A 22,715-nucleotide genomic window follows, 5' to 3' on the forward strand; every position below is an offset into this window, starting at 1 on the left:
GTATTAAGTTCATAAGAACAGAGTGACACATTAGGCAAGATGACATGATGTAGAGGGATAAACTCAAGCAATATGATATAAACCCCATCTTTTTATCCTCGATGGCAACAATACCATACGTGCCTTGTTGCCCCTACTGTCACTGGGAAAGGACACCACAAGATTGAACCCAAAGCTAAGCACTTCTCCCATTGCAAGAAATATCAATCTAGTAGGCCAAACCAAACTGATAATTCGAAGAGACTTGCAAAGATATCAAATCATGCATATAAGAATTCAGAGAAGAATCAAATATTATTCATAGATAATCTTAATCATAAACCCACAATTCATCGATCTCGGCAAACACACTACAAAAAGAATTACATCGAATAGATCTCCAAGAACATCAAGGAGAACTTTGTATTGAGATCCAAAGAGAGAGAAGAAGCCATCTAGCTAATAACTATGGACCAGAAGGTCTGTGGTAAACTACTCACACATCATCAGAGAGGCTATGGTGTTGATGTAGAAGCCCTCCGTGATCGAATCCCCCTCCGGCAGATCGCCAGAAAAGGTCCCCGGATGGGATCTCACGGGTATAGAAGGTTGCGGTAGTGGAAAAGTGGTTCCGTGGCTCCCCTTGATGTTTTCAGGGTATAATAGTATATATAGGCGAAAGAAGTAGGTCGGTGGAGCTGCGAGGGGCCCACGAGTGTGCGGGGCGCGCCGCCCTACCTTGTGGCCGCCTCGCTGCTTCCTTAACCTCCACTCCAAGTCTCCTGGATTGCGTTTGTTCGAGAAAAGATCCTCGCGAAGGTTTCGTTCCGTTTGGATTCCGTTTGATATTTCTTTTCTGCGAAACACTGAAATAGGCAAAAAATAGCAATTTGCACCGGGCCTTCGGTTAATAGGTTAGTCCCCAAAATAATATAAAAGTGCGTAATAAAGCCCATTAAACATCTAAAACAGATAATATAATAGCATGGAACAATAAAAAATTATAGATACGTTGTAGACGTATCAGTGGAAGACTCCATAATATCTTCTCCAGCTTCGTCTTCATAATCGTCATCGCTGTCGGGGTCGAAGTCTGTGTCGTCTAGTATGATGTAGTCTTCAGACGAATGTCCACTCCAGGCTCGGGCTTCACCACGGGTATTCCTAGCTTCTTCTTCAGGTCTTCATTCTGTTCCAGCAATACAACAATTTCTTCTTCGTATCCATCATGTGTAGCCTTGAGTTCCTCTTCTAGCTCCATATTACGGGTCATCACCTTCTTCGTATCTATCATGTTAGCGCACATCTGGTTCTCATAACGACGAATGTGCTGGTTCAACTCCTGTATGTAAGATGCAATAGATTTATCCTTCCTGGTGCGAATCATCTCCCATTGCTCATCTCGTCGTCCACATATCTGGTAGGTGGTGTATTTAATATCCTTGTTGTAGACCTCGCCTATGCGTCAAATGGCGATATGGGCGGCCATGCTCTTTCCTAAACTCCAGGTTGGTGCATCAAAGGAAAACTCGATGGGCTCGGTAATTGGTGCAAAAGTCCTTCCTGGAACACGAACTTGAATCGTCTAACTCTCCTCTTCTGGTAAGGTGGCGGTGAAGGTTCCGGTGAAGCTTGGTATGCCGATGTTCAGGTACCTAGTGACTTCCTTCAAGTGTCGTCCGAAAGGGGTGTCGTCATCCGGTTGAGTGAACTTGTTCCTTGGGTCCGGCATCTATAGTGTAGAAATAGAGAAGAGTTAGAAATGAGTAGAGAAGAATAATCATGTGGCTTTTCCTAGTGGTCGCGTCCTACAGTCAGCGTGTGCTCTGATACCATCTTATAGCGATCCGATCCCAATGGACCGTAGTCTTTGTGCTTAAGTGTCATCCCTGGATCGGTATTGCTGACACACACAGTACTCGAGGACTTATAACAGAGTTTAATTACACACTTATTACATCGAGTGTCTCAAAAAGAGTACTTATTACAATAATATGGTTGAAGGCCATCTAAATAACTTGCGGAAGCAACGAAGATATATGAGTCCATCCAACTCCACGGCAAAATTGAGTGCATGACAACGACCTATCGCACCTTACTCTTCGTTTGAAAATTCTGCAACATGATATGTTGCAGCCGTGTAGGTCAGCACATGGAATATGCTGGCAAGATCACACTATAGAGAAAATGATGCAATAATAACTATCACTACATGCATATTTGGCTGGTGGAGGCTCTAAGTTTAATTTTGCATAAAACTAATTTTTCCCTACAACAAAGGAATTAATTTTATTTACTAGCAAGTTTATGCCATTATTGAGAAGGTTCCCCCAACTCAATTCCCAAAACAATATTAATAACCCAACAAATTCATTAAGTAAAGTGATGAGATCAATCAATAATTCAAATACTAGATACTCAAGATGTCAATAACCGGGGACATGGCTAACCATGATTAGTTTATACACTCTGCAGAGGTTTGCACACTTTTCCCCACAAGACTCGCCCGCATCCATGATCGGAAGATCGAGACATAGCCTTTCTGAAGCATTAACTCTTTACTTTGGGTAGACAGTACCACCTACTTTCCCCTACATCTTCTAGCCTACCACTGAAAAAGGTCACACAACTTACTCAACTATGCCAGAGCCCATAATGGCTTGTCGCTGCACACGGAAGTTTCTGAGCATGAATAATATTATGATCCCTTTGATCCCGGGTGGCATTCCATAGGATGATCACACGGGTACTCCGGGATATTCTGATGATCGGAAAACCGTAGAGATTCGTAGTAGCAAGCTTCGCACTTCGGATACTCTAGCGTAAACAAGCAATAGCACACATAAGCACTCCATCATAAGATGCAAAGGTAAAACCAAATAAAAAGATCTAAACAGAAAGTACAAGTGAAGAGCTTCCATTTGCAAAAAAAGAATCAATCAAATCAGAGATACGAAACTCAAGTTACGATCAAAAGAAGTTCAAATTCAAATCTGTTTGAAACCAAAATTTTAAACTTTCAAAAACATGTTCAAGTTGATTATCTGGACAGAGGAGATCGTAACGAAGAATTTGGCGTTGGTTTCGTTGGATTTGGATAAACAAGCAGAAAGTTGTGATTGTTTAAAGATCAGGGCCTAATCTGCAAAGAAAATATTTTAAAAAAGGTCCCTGGCTGAAAATAAACAGAAAAAGAGAAATCTAACGAACGAACATTCGCTACAGAAACCTAACGAATGAAACCGTTCGCTACCGAAGACTAACCGACGAACGTCCGCTAAATAGATTAACCTAAAAATAAAACCGGGTTTAGGAAAAGAAAACTGAAAAAACCGAATCGTGGTTCGGTTTTAAACCGGTCGGCGGTTTGAGCGGATCGGGCGGTTCGGCGGCGGCTCCGGTGAGGCGGGACGGCGCGGGGCAGCGGCGAGGCAGCGAGCGGCAGGGCGACGGCGGCGGCAGCGCGGGCTAGCGGCGAGGCGGTGAGCGGCGCGGCAGGCGGCGGGAGGCGGCGCGGGCCACGGCGACGGCTGATGAGGAGGAGGGGCCGGGTCTCGGCTTTTAAAGAGGCCGGGAGGGGCGCGGCTTGGAGGAGGGTGACGGTGGCGTGCGGCGCTCGGACTCCGGCGAGAGTCGGGCTCGGGGACGACAGGCGAGGCGGCGCGGCTACTGGGCCGACTGGGCTCCAGCTGAGTCTATGCGAAGAACTTTTTTTAATAACACCACGAAGAAAATTCAAAATAAAATTAAAACCCCCTAAAATTCCAGAAACAATTTTCACCATCCCCTCCTAAAATTTGGGACAAACTGAACATTTTCTGGGCTAAATGCAATTTTTTTAAATGCAACTTTTTCCCTAATTTAATAAAATTCAAACGAATAAACTTGCAATTAAAAATCAAATAAAAATATTTTTATTCAAAATTAAATTTCCAATATTACCTAGCTGTTTTGAAGAAGTCATATTTCTTCTCTCATTATTTTATTTAATTGAAATAACTGGAAAAATAATTTCGAATAAAATCACTTTGATCCAATTTACCAATTTTAAAAATTTTAAAATGGATTTTTGTGAAAACCTCTAACTCTCTCAATTGGTCCTTGAGTTGCTTAAGGTTTCTAGGATCAAAATTCGAAGTAAAACAAATTCAGAAATGCACAAATTATGGATCCATATGATGACCTAATGATTAACATCCAAATTGAAAATTGGGATGTTACACCTTGCGAGGTTCTCTGTCTGTATGAAGCCTTTGGACCATACGAAGCCTTTGGTCTGGGGTTTATCTTCTTCCCTGGTGTTGTCATGATGACATTCACAGGAAGCTTCTCAAGACGACTTTTAGGTACCCAGATCTTCTTCAAAGGTGGCCCATTCCTGCAATTAGTACCAATAAACCTGGCAAACACATCACCATTCTGATTTTTGAACATCTTATTATTGGAGTCAAATGACTCATCAATGATAATGGAGTTAGCACAAGTGAAGCTAGATAAAGTAGATGGATCTATTGAAGGACCCTTTGCAGCAACCCATGTGGTTTTGGGCTACTGCTTTGGCTTCTAGTAAGAACCATCAACATTTTTTTTCTCTCGAAACCAACACCCTCTTTCCTAGGGTTTCGGTTCAGAATCTGTTTCTTGAGGACATCACATAGTGTCTGATGCCCTTGGAGGCTTTTGTACATGCCTATTTCGAGTAATGTCTTCAACCTGGCATTCTCATCAGCAATAATAGTGGTATCCTCAAGCAAGGGGTTAGTTACCACATGAACAGTTGAAGATATTGCAACTTCAAAACCATTAGAATATTCAACAATAGAGACAACATTGTCATGCTCAAGGCATTTTAAACATGGTGGCACAAAATCTTCCTGAGCGAAACTGATCTGTTGAGCGAGTAGTGAATCGTTCTCTTTTTGAAGATCTTCATGATATCTCTCAGTTTCTCTAAATCTTGCTTTCTTTGAAGATAATCATAGGAAAGCTTCTCATGAGTGGCTGAGAGGGTTTCATGACGACTTTCAAGTTCTTCGTACTTAACGCAAAGATTGTTTATGTATTCGATTAAGGACTGAGTTCGATTCATTTCCTCGTCCAACAGGTCATTGCTTTTGTCTAGCAATTTTTGAATGTGTTCCATAGTAGTTTGTTGTTCAATTGCAATTTTAGCAAGAGTCTTATAGCTGGGTTTGGATTCACATCCAGAGTCATCTTCACTGGAGGTTTGAAAGTAGGCATCGCGTTAGTTTACCTTGGCACCTCGTGCCATGAAGCAGTAGGTTGGAGCAGAGTCGTCCTTATCATTGGCTTCAGTGTCGGCGTGACCATTGTCTTCGGTGTTGAAGATGGACTTGGCGACGAATGCCGAAGCTAGAGCCAGGCTTGCCACACCTTAATCAGACTCCTCCTCAGACTCACCTCTGCCTCCTCAGAAGCAGACTCCTTCTCTGAATCCATCTCCTTGCCAATGAATGCACGAGCCTTGCCAGATGAGCTCTTCTTGTACGATGAAGACTTCAAAGAAGACTTTGAGGATTTCTTCTTCTTGTCGTCAGAATCATATTCCTTGCTCTTCTTCTTTTTCTTGGCTTCCCTGTCCCATTGAGGACATTCAGATATGTAGTGACCTGGCTTCTTGCATTTGTGGCATGTTCTCTTCTTGTAGTCACGAGAGGAGGCCTCATCATTCTTGGAACTGGATCTTGAAGACTTTTCTAAGCAATTCTTCTTGGAGAACTTCTAGAACTTTCTCACAAGCATTGCTAGCTCTTTGCCAATGTCTTCAGGATCATCAGAACTGCAGTTAGATTCTTCTTCAGATGAGGAAACAACCTTTTCCTTCAAAGCACAGGATCGACCATAGTTGGGGCCATAAATATCTCTCTTCTCAAACACCTGGAACTCATGTGTGTTGAGCCTCTCAAGTATGTCAGACGGATCGATATCTCTGAAGTTAGGGCATTCTTGAATCATCTGGGACAAAGTGTCAAATGAGCTGTCAAGTGATCTCAGAAGCTTCTTCACAATTTCATGCTTGGTGATCTCAGTGGTGCCAAGTGCGCGAAGCTCATTTGTGATATCGGTGAGGCGATCGAATGTGAGCTGGACATTCTCATTGTCATTTCTCTTGAAGCGGTTGAAGAGATTGCGAAGTACATCAATCCTTGAGTCTCTCTGAGTTGAGACGCCTTCGCTAACCTTGGACAGTCAGTCCCAGACTAGCTTCGCAGTTTCCAAAGCACTCACACGGCCATACTGTCCTTTGGTCAGATGACCACATATGATGTTCTTGGCGGTTGAGTCCAGTTGAGCGAACCTCTTGACATTAGCAGCGGTGACACCTTCACCGACCTTGGGAACGCTAGTCTTGATGACATACTAGAGGTTGATGTCAATGGCTTCAAGATGCATGCGCATCTTATTCTTCGATTAGGGGTAATCAGTGCCATCGAAGATGGGGCACGCAGCGGAGATCTTGATTATCCCTACAGTCGATATAGCTAAAACTTCAGGTGGTTAAATAAAATCACACATAACAAGGAAGCACCTTGCTCTGATACCAATTGAAAGTACTAGTTATCGACTAGAGGGGAGGTGAATAGGTGATTTTTTTGAAAGTCTTCAAAAACACGAGGTCTTTGAAGATAAACAATCAAATGAAGCCTATATGATATGCAGCGAAAGATAAAACTACTCTAGACAGGCCATAGTCAACTAAGCACTGTAACGAAAGCACGAGGACTTGGAGCAGCTAGGTAGTACAGATCGGAATGGAAGACAGTATGAAGCCAAATAGGAAATAGTCTTCGCACAGTAAAGTCAATCAGTTTGGGCAAGCAAGCAAAGACTTCACAAAGACAAACTGAAATGTAAAGGAGGTGAAGGATAGAACCAGTAGCTTGGTAAAGACAAGGATTTGGTAGACCAGTTCCAGTTGCTGTGACAACTGCACGTCTGGTTAGGGAGGTTGAGATTGAACTCAGAAGACCACATCTTCATCTTATTCCCCTTGAGCTAAGGACACCCAGTTCTCGCCCAATCACTCTAGTAAGTCTTCAAGGTAGACTTTCAAAACTTCACAGACTCCGTTCACCGGCGATCCACAATGACTCTTGGATCCTCAGAACATGACGCCTAACCGGCTGGAGGATACACAATCCTCAAGTGTAACAAGTCTTCAGGTCACGCGAACAGAAAGACTTCAGTGATGCCTAACACTCTTTAGCTCTGTGTGTTTTGGGCTTTCTCCTCGCAAGGGTTCTCTCTCTCTCAAAGGCTTCAGAGGTGGGTTGCTCTCAAACGACAAAAGCCGTGCACTAACTCTGAGCAGCCAACCAATTTATGGTGGAGGGGTGGGCTATTTATAGCCAGGAGGCAACCCGACATGATATGTCTGAAATGACCCTGGGTCACTACGGAACCGAGACGTGTCCAACGGTCGGATTTCAAACACACGTGGTAGCTTGACTTGGGCTACAAGCAAAGTTGACTCATCCAACTTTGGATAGAATTTACTCTTATTGTCTTCACTCGGAGACATAGGATTTTGGGTCGAGCATCACGTCAGCCTTCTGACTTTGTTCACTTGGAACCCACTTAACAGTACAATGGTTCCTATGACTCAAGAAAGAAGAAAATGAAACTATGAAAGAAACTACGTCTTCGCACTTCATAGTCTTTACATGAATGTCTTCACATATTATTATCTTCAATGTGAATGTCTTCACGAACCAGCATTGTCTTCAATGTCTTCATACATTTTTAGGGGTCATCTCTGGTAGGTAAACCGAATCAATGAGGAACTTCTATCTGTGTTATCCTGCAATTCTCACAAACACAATAGTCCATCAACCATGTTTGTCGTCAATACTCCAAAACCAAGTAGGGGTGGCACTAGATGCACTTACAACTACGATGCTCGCCCTTCTACTATGGATGACTTTAGCAAAAGAAAAAAAACCAAATGATGATGTTTTCTACAACTAAAGTTGCCATCCAAAAAAATCAAACATAAAAAATCCGAAACTTGCCATCCGAAAAAGAAGTTGCCATGCTTGATAACTAAAACTGCCATAAAAACGTTAAAGGGACAGTAGTATCCTCAGCCCACTAGGGTTCAAGTCCTGGTGCTCGCATTATTCTTGGATTTATTTCAGAATTTCCGGCGATGCGCTTTCAGTGGGAGGAGATGTTTTTGTCGACGACGAGGCGCCTACGGTGACTTCGTACATCTCAAGATAATATATCGGCTTAGTCTCTCAAAGATGCTCATAGGGATAGGATATGCGTGTGTGCGTTCATAGGGATGAGCGTATGTGCGTATGTATGATCACTTACGTTTGTATCGTGTTTAAAAAAATGGGCCAATTCCAGTTCTGCCCCTAACTCGAACCCACTACTCAGTTTTGCCCCTAATTTTCAGCTATGCTCAGTTTTGCCCCTCCGCCGTTAGTGTCACTTATAGAAATGCCCTTTTGCGCCGTTACCGTCCGGTCAAAGTACTTTGACCATCCAGAAAAAAATAGCAAAAAATATCAAAAAAATATGAAATTTGGTGGGATCGAAGATAGTCATGTCCGCAAGGCGCGTGCACATTTTTGTGTTGGTTGGACACTCCGGAAGCTCGGGGCAAAGGAAAACAAAAATAATTTATGCCTATGAACAGTAAATTCGAAAAAAATAGCAAAAAAGTTCAAAAAAATTTGAATTTATTTGGCGTCAAAGAGGCTTGAGTGCACAAAGTGCTTGCAAGTTTTGGTGATCAAATGACGTACGGGGCGCTCTAGAGAAAAAAAAACAAAATAGTGCATTTTTTCAAAGTTTTTTGAGCTAAAATTTGTTTTTTTTTCTCCACGAGCTCCTACAATGTCCAAACACAACAAAAACGTGCACACATCTTGCGCACCTGAATATCTTGAGTCCCACGAAATTTCATATTTTTTTGATTTTTTTTCTATTTATTTTTGAATTTACTGCTCGCATGCGTACAAAATTTATGTTTTCCTTTGACACGAGCTCCCGGAGTGTCCGAACGGCATGAAAATGTGCACGCGCCTTGCGGACATGACTATCTTCAATCCCACCAAATTTCATATTTTTTTGATTTTTTTTGCTATTTTTTCAGGACGGTCAAAGACCTTTGACCGGACGGTAACGGCAGAGAAGGGCATTTCTATAAGTGAAACTAACGGCGGAGGGGCAAAACTGAGCATACCTAAAAATTAGGGGCAAAACTGAGTAGTGGGTTCGAGTTAAGGGCATAGATGTAAATGTCCCTAAAAAAATTGCCATAAAAGAACGTTTGGAGTTGTCGTCTGTTCCTGCTACACATGTGTCACTTATTATGGTCTTAGATCATGAAAAACTTTCTAAATAGGATCATATGGTGCTAAGCTTTTTAATAAAGAAGTTTAAATATGTGATTTTGGCCTATATCAGCCCCACGACCATCAGCGGCGTCATCAATCATCAGATTAGACGGCTGAGATAACGACAGGATAATCGAGTCTGAATGCGCAACAATGTCCCCACATGTCAGTTAAAGCCTCGGCAGCGCATGGAAGGGATTGGACTTGGCACTTGGCAGCCACGTCCAGCCCACCGCACCGACAGGTGGGCCTGGACCCTTTGACCCGCCTCGACGTCGGTGCCGTGCCGTGCCGCCGCGAGCACACAAATCCCAAAATCCGAAAGAAATCCCAACATAAAGAGGCAGGTTTTAATTCTCTCCTTAAATCTCCTCTCCCTCCTCGATCTCCCGACGAGATTGTACTCGCTCCCGGATCGTCGCCGGAGCGTCTCCTCGACCAGGTGCGTGACCCGTCGCCGCCGCTCCCCTAGGATGTTCGTCTCGTCAGATCACGCATGGTTTGGTTGGATTTTGTTTCCTGTTTCGTATTTGAGGATGCGTGCGTTGGTTCGCTTTCCGTTTCCTCGTCGCGGAGATGGATCGATCGGTAGAGACGACGAGATGGATCGAGGGATGGGAACTCGGCGGTAGATACGTTGCGGCGGTTTTGGCCTCTCCCTTCCGCTTCCTCTCTCCGTCGAGTCACGTGGCCGTCTCGTTCGCGCCGTAGGGCTTGAGGGCGGGTGCCCGTCCTCGAGATTTGTGCTTCCGTTGATCAGTCGACAGGTGGCTTGGCATCTGTTTCCAGGCGGGGACGATTGGTGGGGGCGGGGTGGTGCGTTGGTTCGCCGCCGATACGGTCGGTGTCAGTGTGGTGGTGTAGGGATGATTCTGGATTCGAGGGTTGTGTGACCACTGCAGCAATCCTTGCTGCTCGCAGAGCACAGCACACAGCTTGTTATATTTGTCTCTTTTTTTACTGAAAAAATAACTCATATCTATTCTTGACTCGTTCCTCCAAGGGACGAACCTCAGTTGCATGCTCCAAACCATCTCGTGTTTTGAACACCGGTGGCTCGGCTTGTTTGATCTCCGACAGCTGTCTGCTTGCATCTTTGGTATGGTAATGAAACCTCTGCATCTCCTATGCACATCATCAACAGCACCATCTCGAATCATTTCGTGCACTATCCCAGCATCATCTAAACTTGATTAAAATCACCTCACCGCATATTGCCTCGATGTTCCCGACGGGCCAACCTTAAAGCGAAGCAGATCTTTAGCGCAGCTCATTGATATGCAACGCAGTGCACCGGCACCGCATCGAGCGCATACAAGAAAGCCGGCCAGCCTAGCTTTCACCTTGTCGAGGTCCAATTACGTCACCGAGTCAAGGAACTACAGGAGTCCAAGTGAGCTCCATCAACACACCACACATGGCTTGGTACTCATGGCGTTCTGCTTGCATGCATTGCAACCTGCACCAATATAATTAAAGTGTGTGCACTACAGTGTTGTTCTTTGTCTTAGGTAGTGCGGCCCATCCGTGTGCCGACTCATTGCTACGTGGGCCAGGGCGCAGGCCTCTCAAAAGCGAACCATGCACACACCACACATGAGTACATGACTAGATGGAAAGAATTGTGCTCCACGAAAATTGCACCACTATCTTTGGAATCCTAGAGTCCTAGATACTTGCATCTAAGCGCAGCTAATGATTCATTTCATAGGAACAAGAGCATACCGACTGGAATTTTGTATGCCTTGGGGCAGCATAGTACTATTGTTTATGACTGTTTGACTGGTACTAGTATGTTATATCATGTGACTACGTATAATTTAACGCTGTCCCTCGATTTGAAAATATATGCAAGTTTAGATATGAAAAGTACATGAATATATTAATTAATAACAAATAAATTATGGAGCTAGAACATATAATTTATTTAGTAATATCATTTTCATTTCACCAATGACAATAATATAATAGTGCATATTTTCCCAGAATGTTAAGAGTTAATAGTGCATATTTTAATTTAATGGTGAAATGTACTTTTCCTAGGACTCAATTAGTGTCAACACCTGCTAAAATATATACCCCATTGGATATATATTAAAACTATTAATTCACATCCTGCTGAACAGTCGAATGCAGAGTTTTTCCCCTTGTTATTTTAAAGCCCAGTCATGTGTTGGTTCCACCACTCAACAACACGTAGTGTAGGGCTGTTGAAGGTTGTCCGCGTTCCAAGCAGTCTTGATCATAGTTTTACTGCGCTTGGTAACACGAAAGCTAAAAGCTTGAGCTGTTCTTCTTGGATGTGCAAAAACAAAGAATCAAAGCATGTTAGGGGCTATCAAGTGATCTCACTTCCTTTGGAGTTCGGTCATGGTCATGCATGGAAGCACTTCCCTAGGAGAGAATCCAAGTTAGCTTTTGCCCCTCAGTTTTTTTCCCAACGACTCCATGATATGTATTTGCTTCCACTTTCACTTGACCCAAGAGAATGGAATGGAAGAGAAGCCATATCATCCTATGGTTTTGAAACCTATATGTGGGCTCCAAGCATCTACTATCACCAGTACCAGTACTAGACTACTAGTACACTGCTAACATATGAGAGAAACATTTAGATAAAAAGCAAAAGTAAATGCACTAATGTAAAGCCTCAAGGATGAGCACAGCAAGTAAAGGGCGAGGGAAACTGCAACAAAGATGCAAAACACAACTTAAAATAAAAGGAAGGTGAAAAGAATTCTAAAGAGGGTGGTCAAGGCCACCCTCGAGGACTACTACTCTGTTGATTTCAGTCTATCTTCATTGATATTCATACATTCTCACCAGTTATTTATCAGCCCTGCTCCCATTTGCTTTATTCCATTAATCATTTTCATCTCGGTATGTGCGTGGAGGGCTAATTATATGATGATGCCATCTTTCTCTGTGTTCGAAAATATCCTCTCAAGTCCTGCTCTTTGAACGAAAAAGATAAAGTCTAGTGCTCAGCACTTACAGCGTAGCAATCCATTTTTGATGATTTGAAGTGATACTTCTTTTTTTACTTATCTCCTATCACTATCATGATTTTATCTAGCAATGCAACTATCTGTCCACATCCTTTGCATTTGGATTAGACAAAAGTGCACCTCTGTTATGGATATTTTTAGAGGGCCATTTATGTACACATGACAAGGGTGTGTTATCGTTAGCCTCTTAGGGCCCATTTGGAACAAAAGGGAAAACATAGGAATTTAGAAGGATAGGATTGTTATAGGAAAAATTCTTTCGATGACAAGATTTATTTGATTGGTCCAAGTAAATTGACCTCAGAACTGGTTAGGAGTGAGACAGATCCAGCAAGGTTCTATTGATCATGTCCCCAACCAAGCAGTTGTATGTACCTTGGGGTATCTTTCTTTTGCTTTACTATCAAGCCAGACGCAAATGACGATTTTAAAGTTTTCCTCAGGATACATGACATCTCAAATCCCGTGTTTTTCTTTTTCCTTTTCCTATGTTTTGAGTTCTTATATTCCAAATGACAATTTGTCCTTAAGCGAGGAACCACAAGGCCCAAATAGAAATGGTGCATGAATGAATTGCCGAAAAGTTCTGAATATGTTCCTCCCCCCATCCCCACCCCTAAGGAAAATAAAAGAAAATAAAATCTGAGTTATTAAGCAAGCAAGTATGTTCCACATATTTTTATGTGCATCAGTCCTTCAATGTATGAAACTGAATCATAAATCATCTCCACTGGAAGGTTTTCTCTCTGAAGAATAGAAGTTTCTTGTTTGTTAAATTTCCCTAGTGTTGGTTTCTCTGTCACTTTCCATTATATGAAATAGCATTACATTTTTTCTCTAATGTAAGATCTTTTCTCTGAAGAAAAGAAGTTTATCATTTTAAAATTCCGGTATTATTGTTTTTTTATCACTTGCACATCATGTTGATTCTTACATCCTTAAGTTGATGAAAGCTTTATGCTCCTTTTTCTCCTTCCATTGTCTCGAATATTCACTCGGTGCTACTGCTACACAGTCACCACATTCATGGTTGTTCCTTCTTATCTCAATCTTAGCTAGTCCATTGTCGTGGAATGCTAGATAGAAACAGATACAGACACCACGAGAAATGAAATAGATAGCATTAAGTCGATGTGATGTTGGTGGTTGGAATGGATTCTATGGGCTTTTCTCAATTATTGCTAGTAAAAGACAGCAAAGTTAGTGTCGAATAATAGCGATGTGAATAGCCTTTTTTAGTGGTAAGAATCAATAGTAACATAGCAGAAAATATATCCCAAGTTCAGAATGATAGCCTCCAATCCACCATTCTTGACACCTCATATAGACCTATACTTGTTCTGTTAGGATAAAAAAAATGCTGATTTTAGGTTTATATGCTTACTCTAGAATTGGTCCTGTACATGCAGCATTCGGTCACACGTGTGTGAATAGTGCTGGAGCATCAAGTTCCACATTTGCTCAACCGAGTGTGATCTTCTGCATTATTAGGCAAAGTTAATTAGAATTTACATTCCTTATCGTAGATACGGCTTGTGGCTTCGGAATCAGGTAGAAAAGAGGGTGATGTGTTGTCCCTGGGACAATGGTATGACAGGAAATCCTGTCACGGAGCAGTTAAACCAATGACCTCAACCTTGTCCAACTAAATCGTATCCATTCTTGCTGTAAAAGTACTTTTGCTGCGCTGGTTAAACACAGATTATTTATAAGGCGGTACATATCCAGTCTGAATTATCCTGGAAGAGTAGAACAATAACCATGGGGTACAATCGAAAATTGCTCTTTTCCTTTGGTCTAAAATTGTTCATTTCTACCTTACAAAAACTGCTGTTGGTTACATACTCAAATTACAGCTGTGCCTTTTTGTTATTATGTGACATACGTACCCAAAAACTTCACAGGTTCTGAAACCATCAGATGTCTCTAGCAATGACCTGCTCCTTGCCCAATAAAAGTATTACCCAACAGTGCGAATCAGACCTGAAGATGTATTGTCTTTTTCATGTTGAAGTTTGTGAAATGTTAGTTGCATCAGTTTTGTGGAACTGTGTTCTTATGAGACAAATAACTTTTGACTCAAGTCGTACTGATAGAAAAAGGGGGGGGGGGGGTGGTTTATAATTATGAATTCTGATATAATTCCTCCTTGCTAAGTTTTATTTGAACTGTCAATGGTTGAACTCCCTTGTTTGAAGTGTTATTTAAAGAATTTTTTGACTAAAAGTGTGGTCTGAAACTAGTGTAGAACACTTCCATTTATCCATTAGCATTTTTTGGTTTCACTTTCAGTGGTGTGCCGATGTTTCCTGAATTTCCATATTACTCCACTCTTGCCATTTCACACCTTTGCTTCTGGATGCATCAAAGTTGAAAATATTATAATCAGTATGCAACAAAAACCAGTAACTGTGCATGTTAAATTTCCTAAGCACAAGAATGCGCGCAAGTGCACTTCCCTCCACCCCATGTCTCAAAAGATGTTTCCAAGGCAGGCACAGATGCAGGTTAAAGGAGGCATTCAAACTCCTTATAATTCTTTTGCCCTTTAATGGCTTTCTCTTCTTTTCTTTTCTTTAACTCCCCTCTTCTTTCTAGTTTTACGCGATTCCCTTGTTCTTCGCGGGCCAAAGCGCACCTAGAATCAAAGGCACAAGGATAGCTCACCCTCGGTTTCAGCATCCCCTCCAAACGCGCTATAAATACCACTGCACATACGCACCTTGCTGCATCACCATTTCACCTCACAGCACTTCTCATCTTGGAGCTCAGCAGCACAGCATCCAAGCTTTTTCTTCGGTAATTTAGCTTCGCCTGCCAGTCCGTCCAAACACCCCGCCACATGTTTTTGGTTGGATTATGTTTCTTGACTGGGCCGAGACACTAGATCAAACTTGGGCTTGTTCAAGTGTGTTGTTTTTGTTATTCTGTTTGATCATACCACCTTGTATCTGACGGACTATCCATTTGGCATTGCAGGCAAGATGAACAGGAAGCCAGGAGACTGGGACTGCAGGTCGTGCCAGCACCTCAACTTCAGTCGCCGGGACCTATGCCAGCGCTGCAGCGAGCCACGCAGTGCCGCTGACCGTGGCAGCGTCGGTGGTGCTCTTGGTGGTGACTACGCCAACTTTGGCGGCCGTGTCGGGGGTGGTTCCTCCTTTGGTACCGGCTTTGGTGCCGGCTCTGACGTCCGCCCGGGCGACTGGTACTGCACCTGCGGGGCGCACAACTTCGCCAGCCGCTCCAGCTGCTTCAAGTGTGCTGCCTTCAAGGAGGAAGCTGCCGTCAATGGTGGCGCTGGTGGCTTTGATGGTGACATGTCACGCTCAAGGGGCTTTGGCTTCGGCGCTGTCGGTGGCATGGGCGCCGGCATGGGAGCCGGCGCGGCCGGTGGTCGTGCCAGCCGCCCTGGCTGGAAGTCTGGCGACTGGATTTGCACCAGGTGCGTGTTGCTTAAACACTGTCCTGTCCTGTCCTTTCCTTTATTTGGGTAGCTTCATGTAGTTAAGACTTAACGTTAAACTATGCGTAGACAGTAGAAAATCATTTTTACTACTCCTTGTGTCTGGATATGCTGCACATGGTACGGACACCGTACAATACTTTGTTTGTAGTTTGGCCTATCCTATCGTTCCTTTGCTTCTAGTAGTATATATCTTCTGTCCCTGCCACTCCCCCCTGTTTCCGGGTCCCTTTTTTCCTGATAAAAAGAAGATATCAATGCACGAGAAAACAAGTAGCAATAGATTTTCAGTAGGTGCCACTCACCGACATGACTGTCGTTTAATTAGTAGATAAGCTAGTAGATGTAGGTCGTCTTTATGTACAAGACCGTAAGTATTTTGGTTTGTGCTAAAGGTGTTGTATTTCTGCTGGCTCTGTGTAGGTCTGGATGCAACGAGCACAACTTCGCCAGCAGGCAGGAGTGCTTCAGGTGCAACGCACCGAGGGACTCCGGTAGCGCCACGCCATACGAAAATTTCTTGTAAACTATCAGATCCATTTCATGCCCCCTTGACTCGGCGTTGGATGCCCCGGTCTCTAACCATGTATCGTGTGCATCGATTTGCAGGCACTGAGGTGTAGGAAGGCCATGGCGGCGGCGATGAGCAGAAGCAGCAAAGGGTGTCCGTGTCCTGCGATCGTCATCATCATCATCATAAGAAGAAAGTAGAATGCAAAGAAATCCTCCTCGAGTGCATGCTTACTAGTTTTGTCTCTTCCCGTTTTAGATTTGGTTGTCATTTCCCATTTGGGACCGTCCGTCCGTCCGTCTGATCGATGATGACTAGCTATGTTTACCGTTTTATTATTTCCGTTCCTTTCATCAAGTTTGCAGTTCGAGTTATGTAACCCAAAGACGTATGCTTGCTTCACAAGTATTATTGACTAGTAGTACTATTGCGTCTTAAATTCCGGTTAAGCTGAGATTTGATTATGTGCGCATGTTCATTGCAACCCGTCTCGCATGTTATCTTTTCCTCTGGAGAGACAATTTTTTTTAACCTCAACTGGTCGTAAAATTTTTTTAACAAAACGAAACGGAACGCATCACGTGTATGCAAGTGTCAGCGCCGCGCTAACTTAATTTGTGCATGCACGACCCACCGTTTCTATCTACTACCATAACAAAAATCGCGCTTCAGCACGTGCAGAACACATTCCTCGCGGCGACACGAAAACCTGCACGCGGCCCAACGGCAAGCTAAAGACATGCCCCGTCTCGCACTGTCACAGTAGTGCATAGGATGCCCTTGTCGTCTTTTACCATGGCCAATGCCATATCCATATGCACCTGCATGCATGTGCCGGCCGGCCAGGTGCGAGAGATGCCGGTCAAAAGCGTCGCTCGTCCAGGCAAGTTTCCGGCCCTCGCGGCGGGAGGCGTCGGCACCAGGTCCAGCGGATTGGCTACGGCAGCTCCCGCTAGATTCCCGCCTTCTTCGGTTATCTCGCCCTCGCCTCGCTTTATACATGGCCTCAGCTTTGGCTCGCCGCTTTCCTTCTTTCTTTAGGCCTCTCCTTTGGTTTCCTTGTCTCTTTGTAGTAGTAGTATGCATGGCTTTTATCGTGGGGAGGAGGAACCAAAGGCGGCCGCCCGGCCCGGGGGTAGCTAAAGCCTTGCCGCTGCTGCAGACGCTGCCTTTGGAGGCACCGTGTCCCGTTGCTTGACCTCCTTTGCAGTTGCGCGCGACGGCGAGTGACCACCACATTGCACGGATTTTCAAGATGATGGCCACACCAAAGGACGGACTAGTACTAGTGGCTTTTGGAGGAGCGGGGTGGCATCGTGGAGTTCACTTGAATCCCTAAACTCGAACCTACTGCTACTACTACTGAAGATGCGTTTCCCCCCTTTCGGATGGTTTTACTGCCTACTTGCGAGCATTCCTGAACTTATAGGATTCTAAAAAAGGGATACCGTACTGGTCGAATAAAGAAGCGCACTGCGGTGTGGCTTCATTCTGGGCCGGACGAGGTTCCGGACCTATGTAATGCAGACATGGCTGCCACTTAATTAATGAATTCCCTTTTTTCCCCGCAAAAAAAAAGGGATACCGTGTCTTGTAATATACTCCATCTGTTTCAAAATAAGTGTCTCTCCCTCCGTCTTAAAATAAGTGTCTCGACTTCATATTAACTTTAGTATAAAGTCGTATCAAGATTGAGACATTTATTTTAGAACAGAGGGAGTACTACTTATAACAAACAGTTTGAAAAACTTGCACGGGAATTATGTTCGAATTTGAAGAGAGAGAAAAACAATTCTGCCTCCTATCTATGATACAAAGGCATGCCCCGTACGTTCAAACGTTATTGTTATACTTCATCTTTTTTATAATGTAGTGTATATAAGTATTTTGTAAGAATCAACCCTCACAAACTTTGACTAAATTTATGGAAAAAAATATTTACATCTAAAATGTCAAACATGTATCCTCTTGTCGCTGCCATGGTTGGAGATATCACGCATCTCCTGTCCGGACGGCCGCATGAAAGAACGTTGATCAAACGTGAGCAAAACAAGGCTAGCCATGCCCTCACCCAAATGGGCCGTTTGTTCCCAAAACAGCTGCATGGCTTCGTAGTGCCCCTGATGAGGTCGACGTTCTTTGTCGACAGGAATGTAATGACTCTGGTTAATTAATGAATGTTTTTTTAGCCGCAAAAAAGATTCATTTTTTTTAAACCGGGCGAATCCCCTTTTCATTACTTGAACATAACGGAAATACAACCAAGTTCAGCAAATAGGACGGGAGAGAGGAAATCGGGTTCAAGCATCGCCGGGAAACCCACCATGAGCACTCGCCATCGAGATTACTCACCATGGGGCAAAAACCCGGCGACACTATAAATCCAGGACCCCAACGTCTAACACACAGTTTTAACAAAAGACCACTGCTCACATCAGAGCAACATGCTCCACAGTAACCTCGCGCAGGAGGTATCTCGATCAAAAGCGATAAAGCAAAAGTCGCAGCAGATCATCTTCCTTCTTCTCGATCTCCTTTCTCAACGCACTCCTCCATCCTGGTGCGCCGTTGCGCAGATCCTCATCATGCGAGACGCATTGTTCTTCAGCAAAGCTCCTCCAGCCCTCAGACTCGCCGCGTCCTCCTGCTTCATCAGTCCTGCCCAGTAACAAAGAAGTGCACATGCAGAAAAAATGCATTCAAACGGGGTTTTGAGAGGGGCGTGCTCAAAACTAGCTCGATTGCGGCAGGTCCAAATAGCCCAACATAGAGCTGCAATGCCCACCGTATAAAAGACATCGCCACCCGGGAAAAAAGTATAACACCAAACAAAAGCCTGCCACAAGTTGTTAGGGCATAGGTCTGTGCCAAACATGCACCCAACTACTCTCCAGGTAACTCTGGCAACGGGGCAAGCGAAAAAGAGATGCTGGGAAGTTTCCCTCTCCCCACAAAAGGAACAGTTGGGTTCCCCCTTCCATCCTCGGCGTTTCATCACATCCCTGGATAGCACCGCATCTTGCGATAGCTGCCACATGAAAATTTGAATTTTCAAAGGAATACGTGCTTTCCATATCCAGCGGTAATCGCAACCAGCAATGTTTCTTTCCAGGTAGGTATATAGGGCTTTAGTGGTATAATAAGGCTTGGGACCCAGCCCCCATTTGATACTATCACTTTTCGTAGATACACAGGTTTCCCTAACCGTCAAGACCATTTTCTTCCATTGCTCATTAAGTTCAGAGTTCAATCTCCTTCGGAAGAAGGTGATAGGGTTAGCATCTAAACAATCCTTCACGACACAATCAGGATTATTGCAGATGGCAAAAAGCTGAGGAAATTGTTCAGCAAATGGAGCTTGGTCGCCAACTGGATCAGTCCATAGCCTAGCTATGTTACCAGAATGCACGACTACTTTCCTCCCAACCATATATAAATCTTTCACTTTCATAATGGCCTTCCAGCATGGAGAGTGATTGATTCCCCCCTTAACCGAGGCTACCGTATCTCTACCAAAATATTTAGCTCTAATAATATCTTGCCAAAGCCCTTGTTTCATCTCAAGTTTCCACCACCATTTCACCAAAAAAAGAAAAAAAAAAGAAAAGAAAAAAAGGAAAAAAAAGAAAAAAAAGAAAAGAAAAAAAGATTCATTGTAAGATGTAGTTTCATATTTTTATATATTTGGCAATGTAGGTATAAATAGCTTTCTTTATAAACTTGCTCAAAGTTTGACTTTAAAAAAATGCATTATGTTATGAAATGGAGGGAGTACTTTTTACATAAATCATTCAATACAAATGTCTCATATTCCTAAATAGCGTTGAACCTAGTATAATTTTTTAACCATGCTCTTTGGGCATTGAAGGTTTTCAAGTGAAACTTGCAAGGTCTCAGTTCTCTCTTCGTGTGAAAACTCATGACCTAGCCTATGGCTAGATCAGGCAATGTTGACGTACACATGTTGTTACCATGTTCAAGATGTTGGTTCAAAGCCTTCTTCAAGGGTGATAGCTCTAACATCTGGTTGGACCGGCCAATATTAGCATGTGAGCGACGGTTCCTTCTTGAAGGCATTGTCTTGGTGTGATGTGTACTTTGCTGCTACTATATAGCTTCCAGGTATTGTGGTGGGATTAGGAGAGGCTGACGTGATGTGTGTCCTATATATGCGGTATGCGGATGGCCCCAGGATTTCTTCTTCGTTTATTATTTTGTTCAACGATTTGATCGGCCTCGATGCCTAGCTTTGCTTGGCATTTTTTCAATAACTAATAATATGGATGTGTGCATCTTCTAATGCATGCAGAGGCCGGGGGTATATCCTCCTTCCGGGGAAAAAATAAAAAAAATCATAAGTATTCTCCTTGTTTATGCCATTTTAATCAAAAGAATGAAACAACCAAGATGACACATAAACATTAATTAAAATATATATCCCTCGAAATGACACATAAACAACCAAGATGGGAAACAACCAAGATGACACTTAAAAAACCAAGGGGAATTTTTAAATAAACACATCGAAGTGAACTTAGACACATAAACATTAATTAAAATATCATTGAACTATTTCCCATCTTCATGGAAACCAAGATGCCCAACCTCTTACTTATTGAAAGGACTACGATTGATCCCATATACTTGTGGGTCATCAAGGTTCTTCTCTGGCACCGTTAATGGGGAGTGAAGCACTTTTTGTAAGTGGAACTTGGTAAGGAAACATTTATATTACGTGCTGAATTTTGTCTTCACTTGTCACTATGGAAGATAATCCTTTGAGGGGCTTATTCGGGGTATCTTCACCTCGTCCGGAAGTGGTAAGAGCCACTACTCAACCTACTGAAAATATTTATTATGAAATCCCTTATGGTATTATGGAAAAACTGCCTACTAATCCCTATGTAGGAGATGGAACAGTATATCCTGATATGCACTTAATCTATATAGATGAAATTTGTGGATTGTTCAAGGTTGCAGGTTTACCAAAGGATGGAGTTAAGTAGAAAGTATTCCCTTTATATCTGAAGAGAAGAGCATTGGAATGTCATAGGATATTGGATGAACCCGAAACATGGGACTGGAACCAATTGAAGCTGGAATTCCATCAAAAAAATTACCCTATGCACTTGGTTTATCGTGATCGTAATTATATATATAATTTTTGGCCTCGTGAAGGATAAAGTATCGCTCAAGATTGGGGGAGGATTAGGGACATGATGCATACATGCCCCAATCATGAGCTCCCGAGAGATATGATCATGCAAAGATTGTATGCTCGGCTTTCTAATAATGATAAAATAATGTTGATTCTTTTTTCGCTGGTTCTTCCTAAAATATAAGTATTGAATTCAAATGGGATCTTATTGAGAGAATTAAACGCAACTAAGATTGGGAAATCAACAAAGGTAACGAGTCCAACATAAATCTTGAATTTGATTGTGTTAATTCTTTTGTAGAAATGGATGTTTTTCATGAGCTTAGTGCAAAATATGGACTTGACTCTGACATAGTAGCTACATTTTGTGAATCATTTGCTGCTCATGTTGATCTCTCCACGGAGAAGTGGTTTAAATTTCATCCACCTATTGAAAATATTTGTGAAGAACCAACTATTGCTAAAACTGAAACAATTGCTTATACTGCTAATCCAGTTGTGCCTACTACTTATATTGATAAACCTCTTTTCCCTGTTAGGATTAAGGAACATGCTAAGGATACAACTGTGATTCATAAGAGTAATATTAAAACACCTAAACCCTCTTCAAAAATTTAGGTAGAGCAAGGTTGTCAGAATCATGATTCTGAATCAGATCAGTGTTCGGATGGTAAGATCACAGATCGTAGAATCTTAACTATAAGGATCATAGAAACGTAGATTCTACAGACCAACATCGTAGAATCAGAGGGGTTAGTTTGGATTGTAAAGTTGTAGAATCATACAACAAAATCACGATTCTGACAACCTTGAGGTAGAGCCTTCTATTGCAATAGTTAAAGATCTCTTGGTTGTAAGATTGATGGGCATGTTATTTATTTCTTTGATGAAGCTGCTAGGATTGCTAAACAAGTCAGAACTGAGCAAGATAAGTTAGATAAGAATAAGAAAGTTGTTGGCATGTCTATTGTTTCTGTGAAGATTGGAGATCATTTCTATCATGGTTTATGTGATATGGTGCTAGTATAAGTTCTATTCTTTTTTGTCTGTATCGAAAAGTCATGCACGATATTGCACCAGTAGAAATAGAAGAGATTGATGTTACTATTAAGCTTGAAATTGCAGACACTATTTCACCACCTGGGATTGTCAGAGATGTTGAAGTATTGTATGGTAAGATTAAATATCCTACTGATTTCTTAATACTTGGATCAAAGAAAAG

General features: G+C 42.7%; 1 protein-coding gene across 5 annotated transcripts; it reads left to right on the forward strand.

Annotated features, from left to right (window-relative positions):
- Positions 1-9,564: 9,564 nt before the first annotated feature.
- LOC125513386 (RNA-binding protein csdA) lies at positions 9,565-16,774 on the forward strand. 5 transcript variants are annotated; one of them, XM_048678493.2, is made up of 4 exons: positions 9,565-9,792; positions 15,338-15,803; positions 16,248-16,346; positions 16,434-16,774. In XM_048678493.2, exons 2-4 carry the CDS (start codon positions 15,343-15,345, stop codon positions 16,438-16,440), a joined length of 567 nt encoding a protein of 188 aa, XP_048534450.1. In that variant the 5' UTR covers positions 9,565-9,792; positions 15,338-15,342; the 3' UTR covers positions 16,441-16,774. The 5 variants fall into 5 exon arrangements, with proteins under 5 accessions (XP_048534450.1, XP_087383691.1, XP_048534449.1 ...); XM_087527565.1 differs by having other exon boundaries at positions 9,587-9,693; XM_048678492.2 differs by lacking the exon at positions 9,565-9,792 and adding an exon at positions 15,002-15,157.
- Positions 16,775-22,715: the final 5,941 nt, after the last annotated feature.

The sequence above is a fragment of the Triticum urartu genome, chromosome 6A (genome assembly GCF_056163025.1).
Source record: "Triticum urartu cultivar PI428250 chromosome 6A, HENAU_Tu73, whole genome shotgun sequence".
Lineage (NCBI taxonomy): Eukaryota > Viridiplantae > Streptophyta > Magnoliopsida > Poales > Poaceae > Triticum > Triticum urartu.

What these genes read in the sequence shown, in the direction of transcription:
- LOC125513386 (XM_048678493.2), top strand. Translation starts at nt 15,343, where the DNA reads ATGAACAGGAAGCCAGGAGACTGGGACTGCAGGTCGTGCCAGCACCTC. An exon ending in GGCGACTGGATTTGCACCAG is followed by an intron (nt 15,804 to 16,247) that starts GTGCGTGTTGCT and finishes GGCTCTGTGTAG; the next exon opens with GTCTGGATGCAACGAGCACA.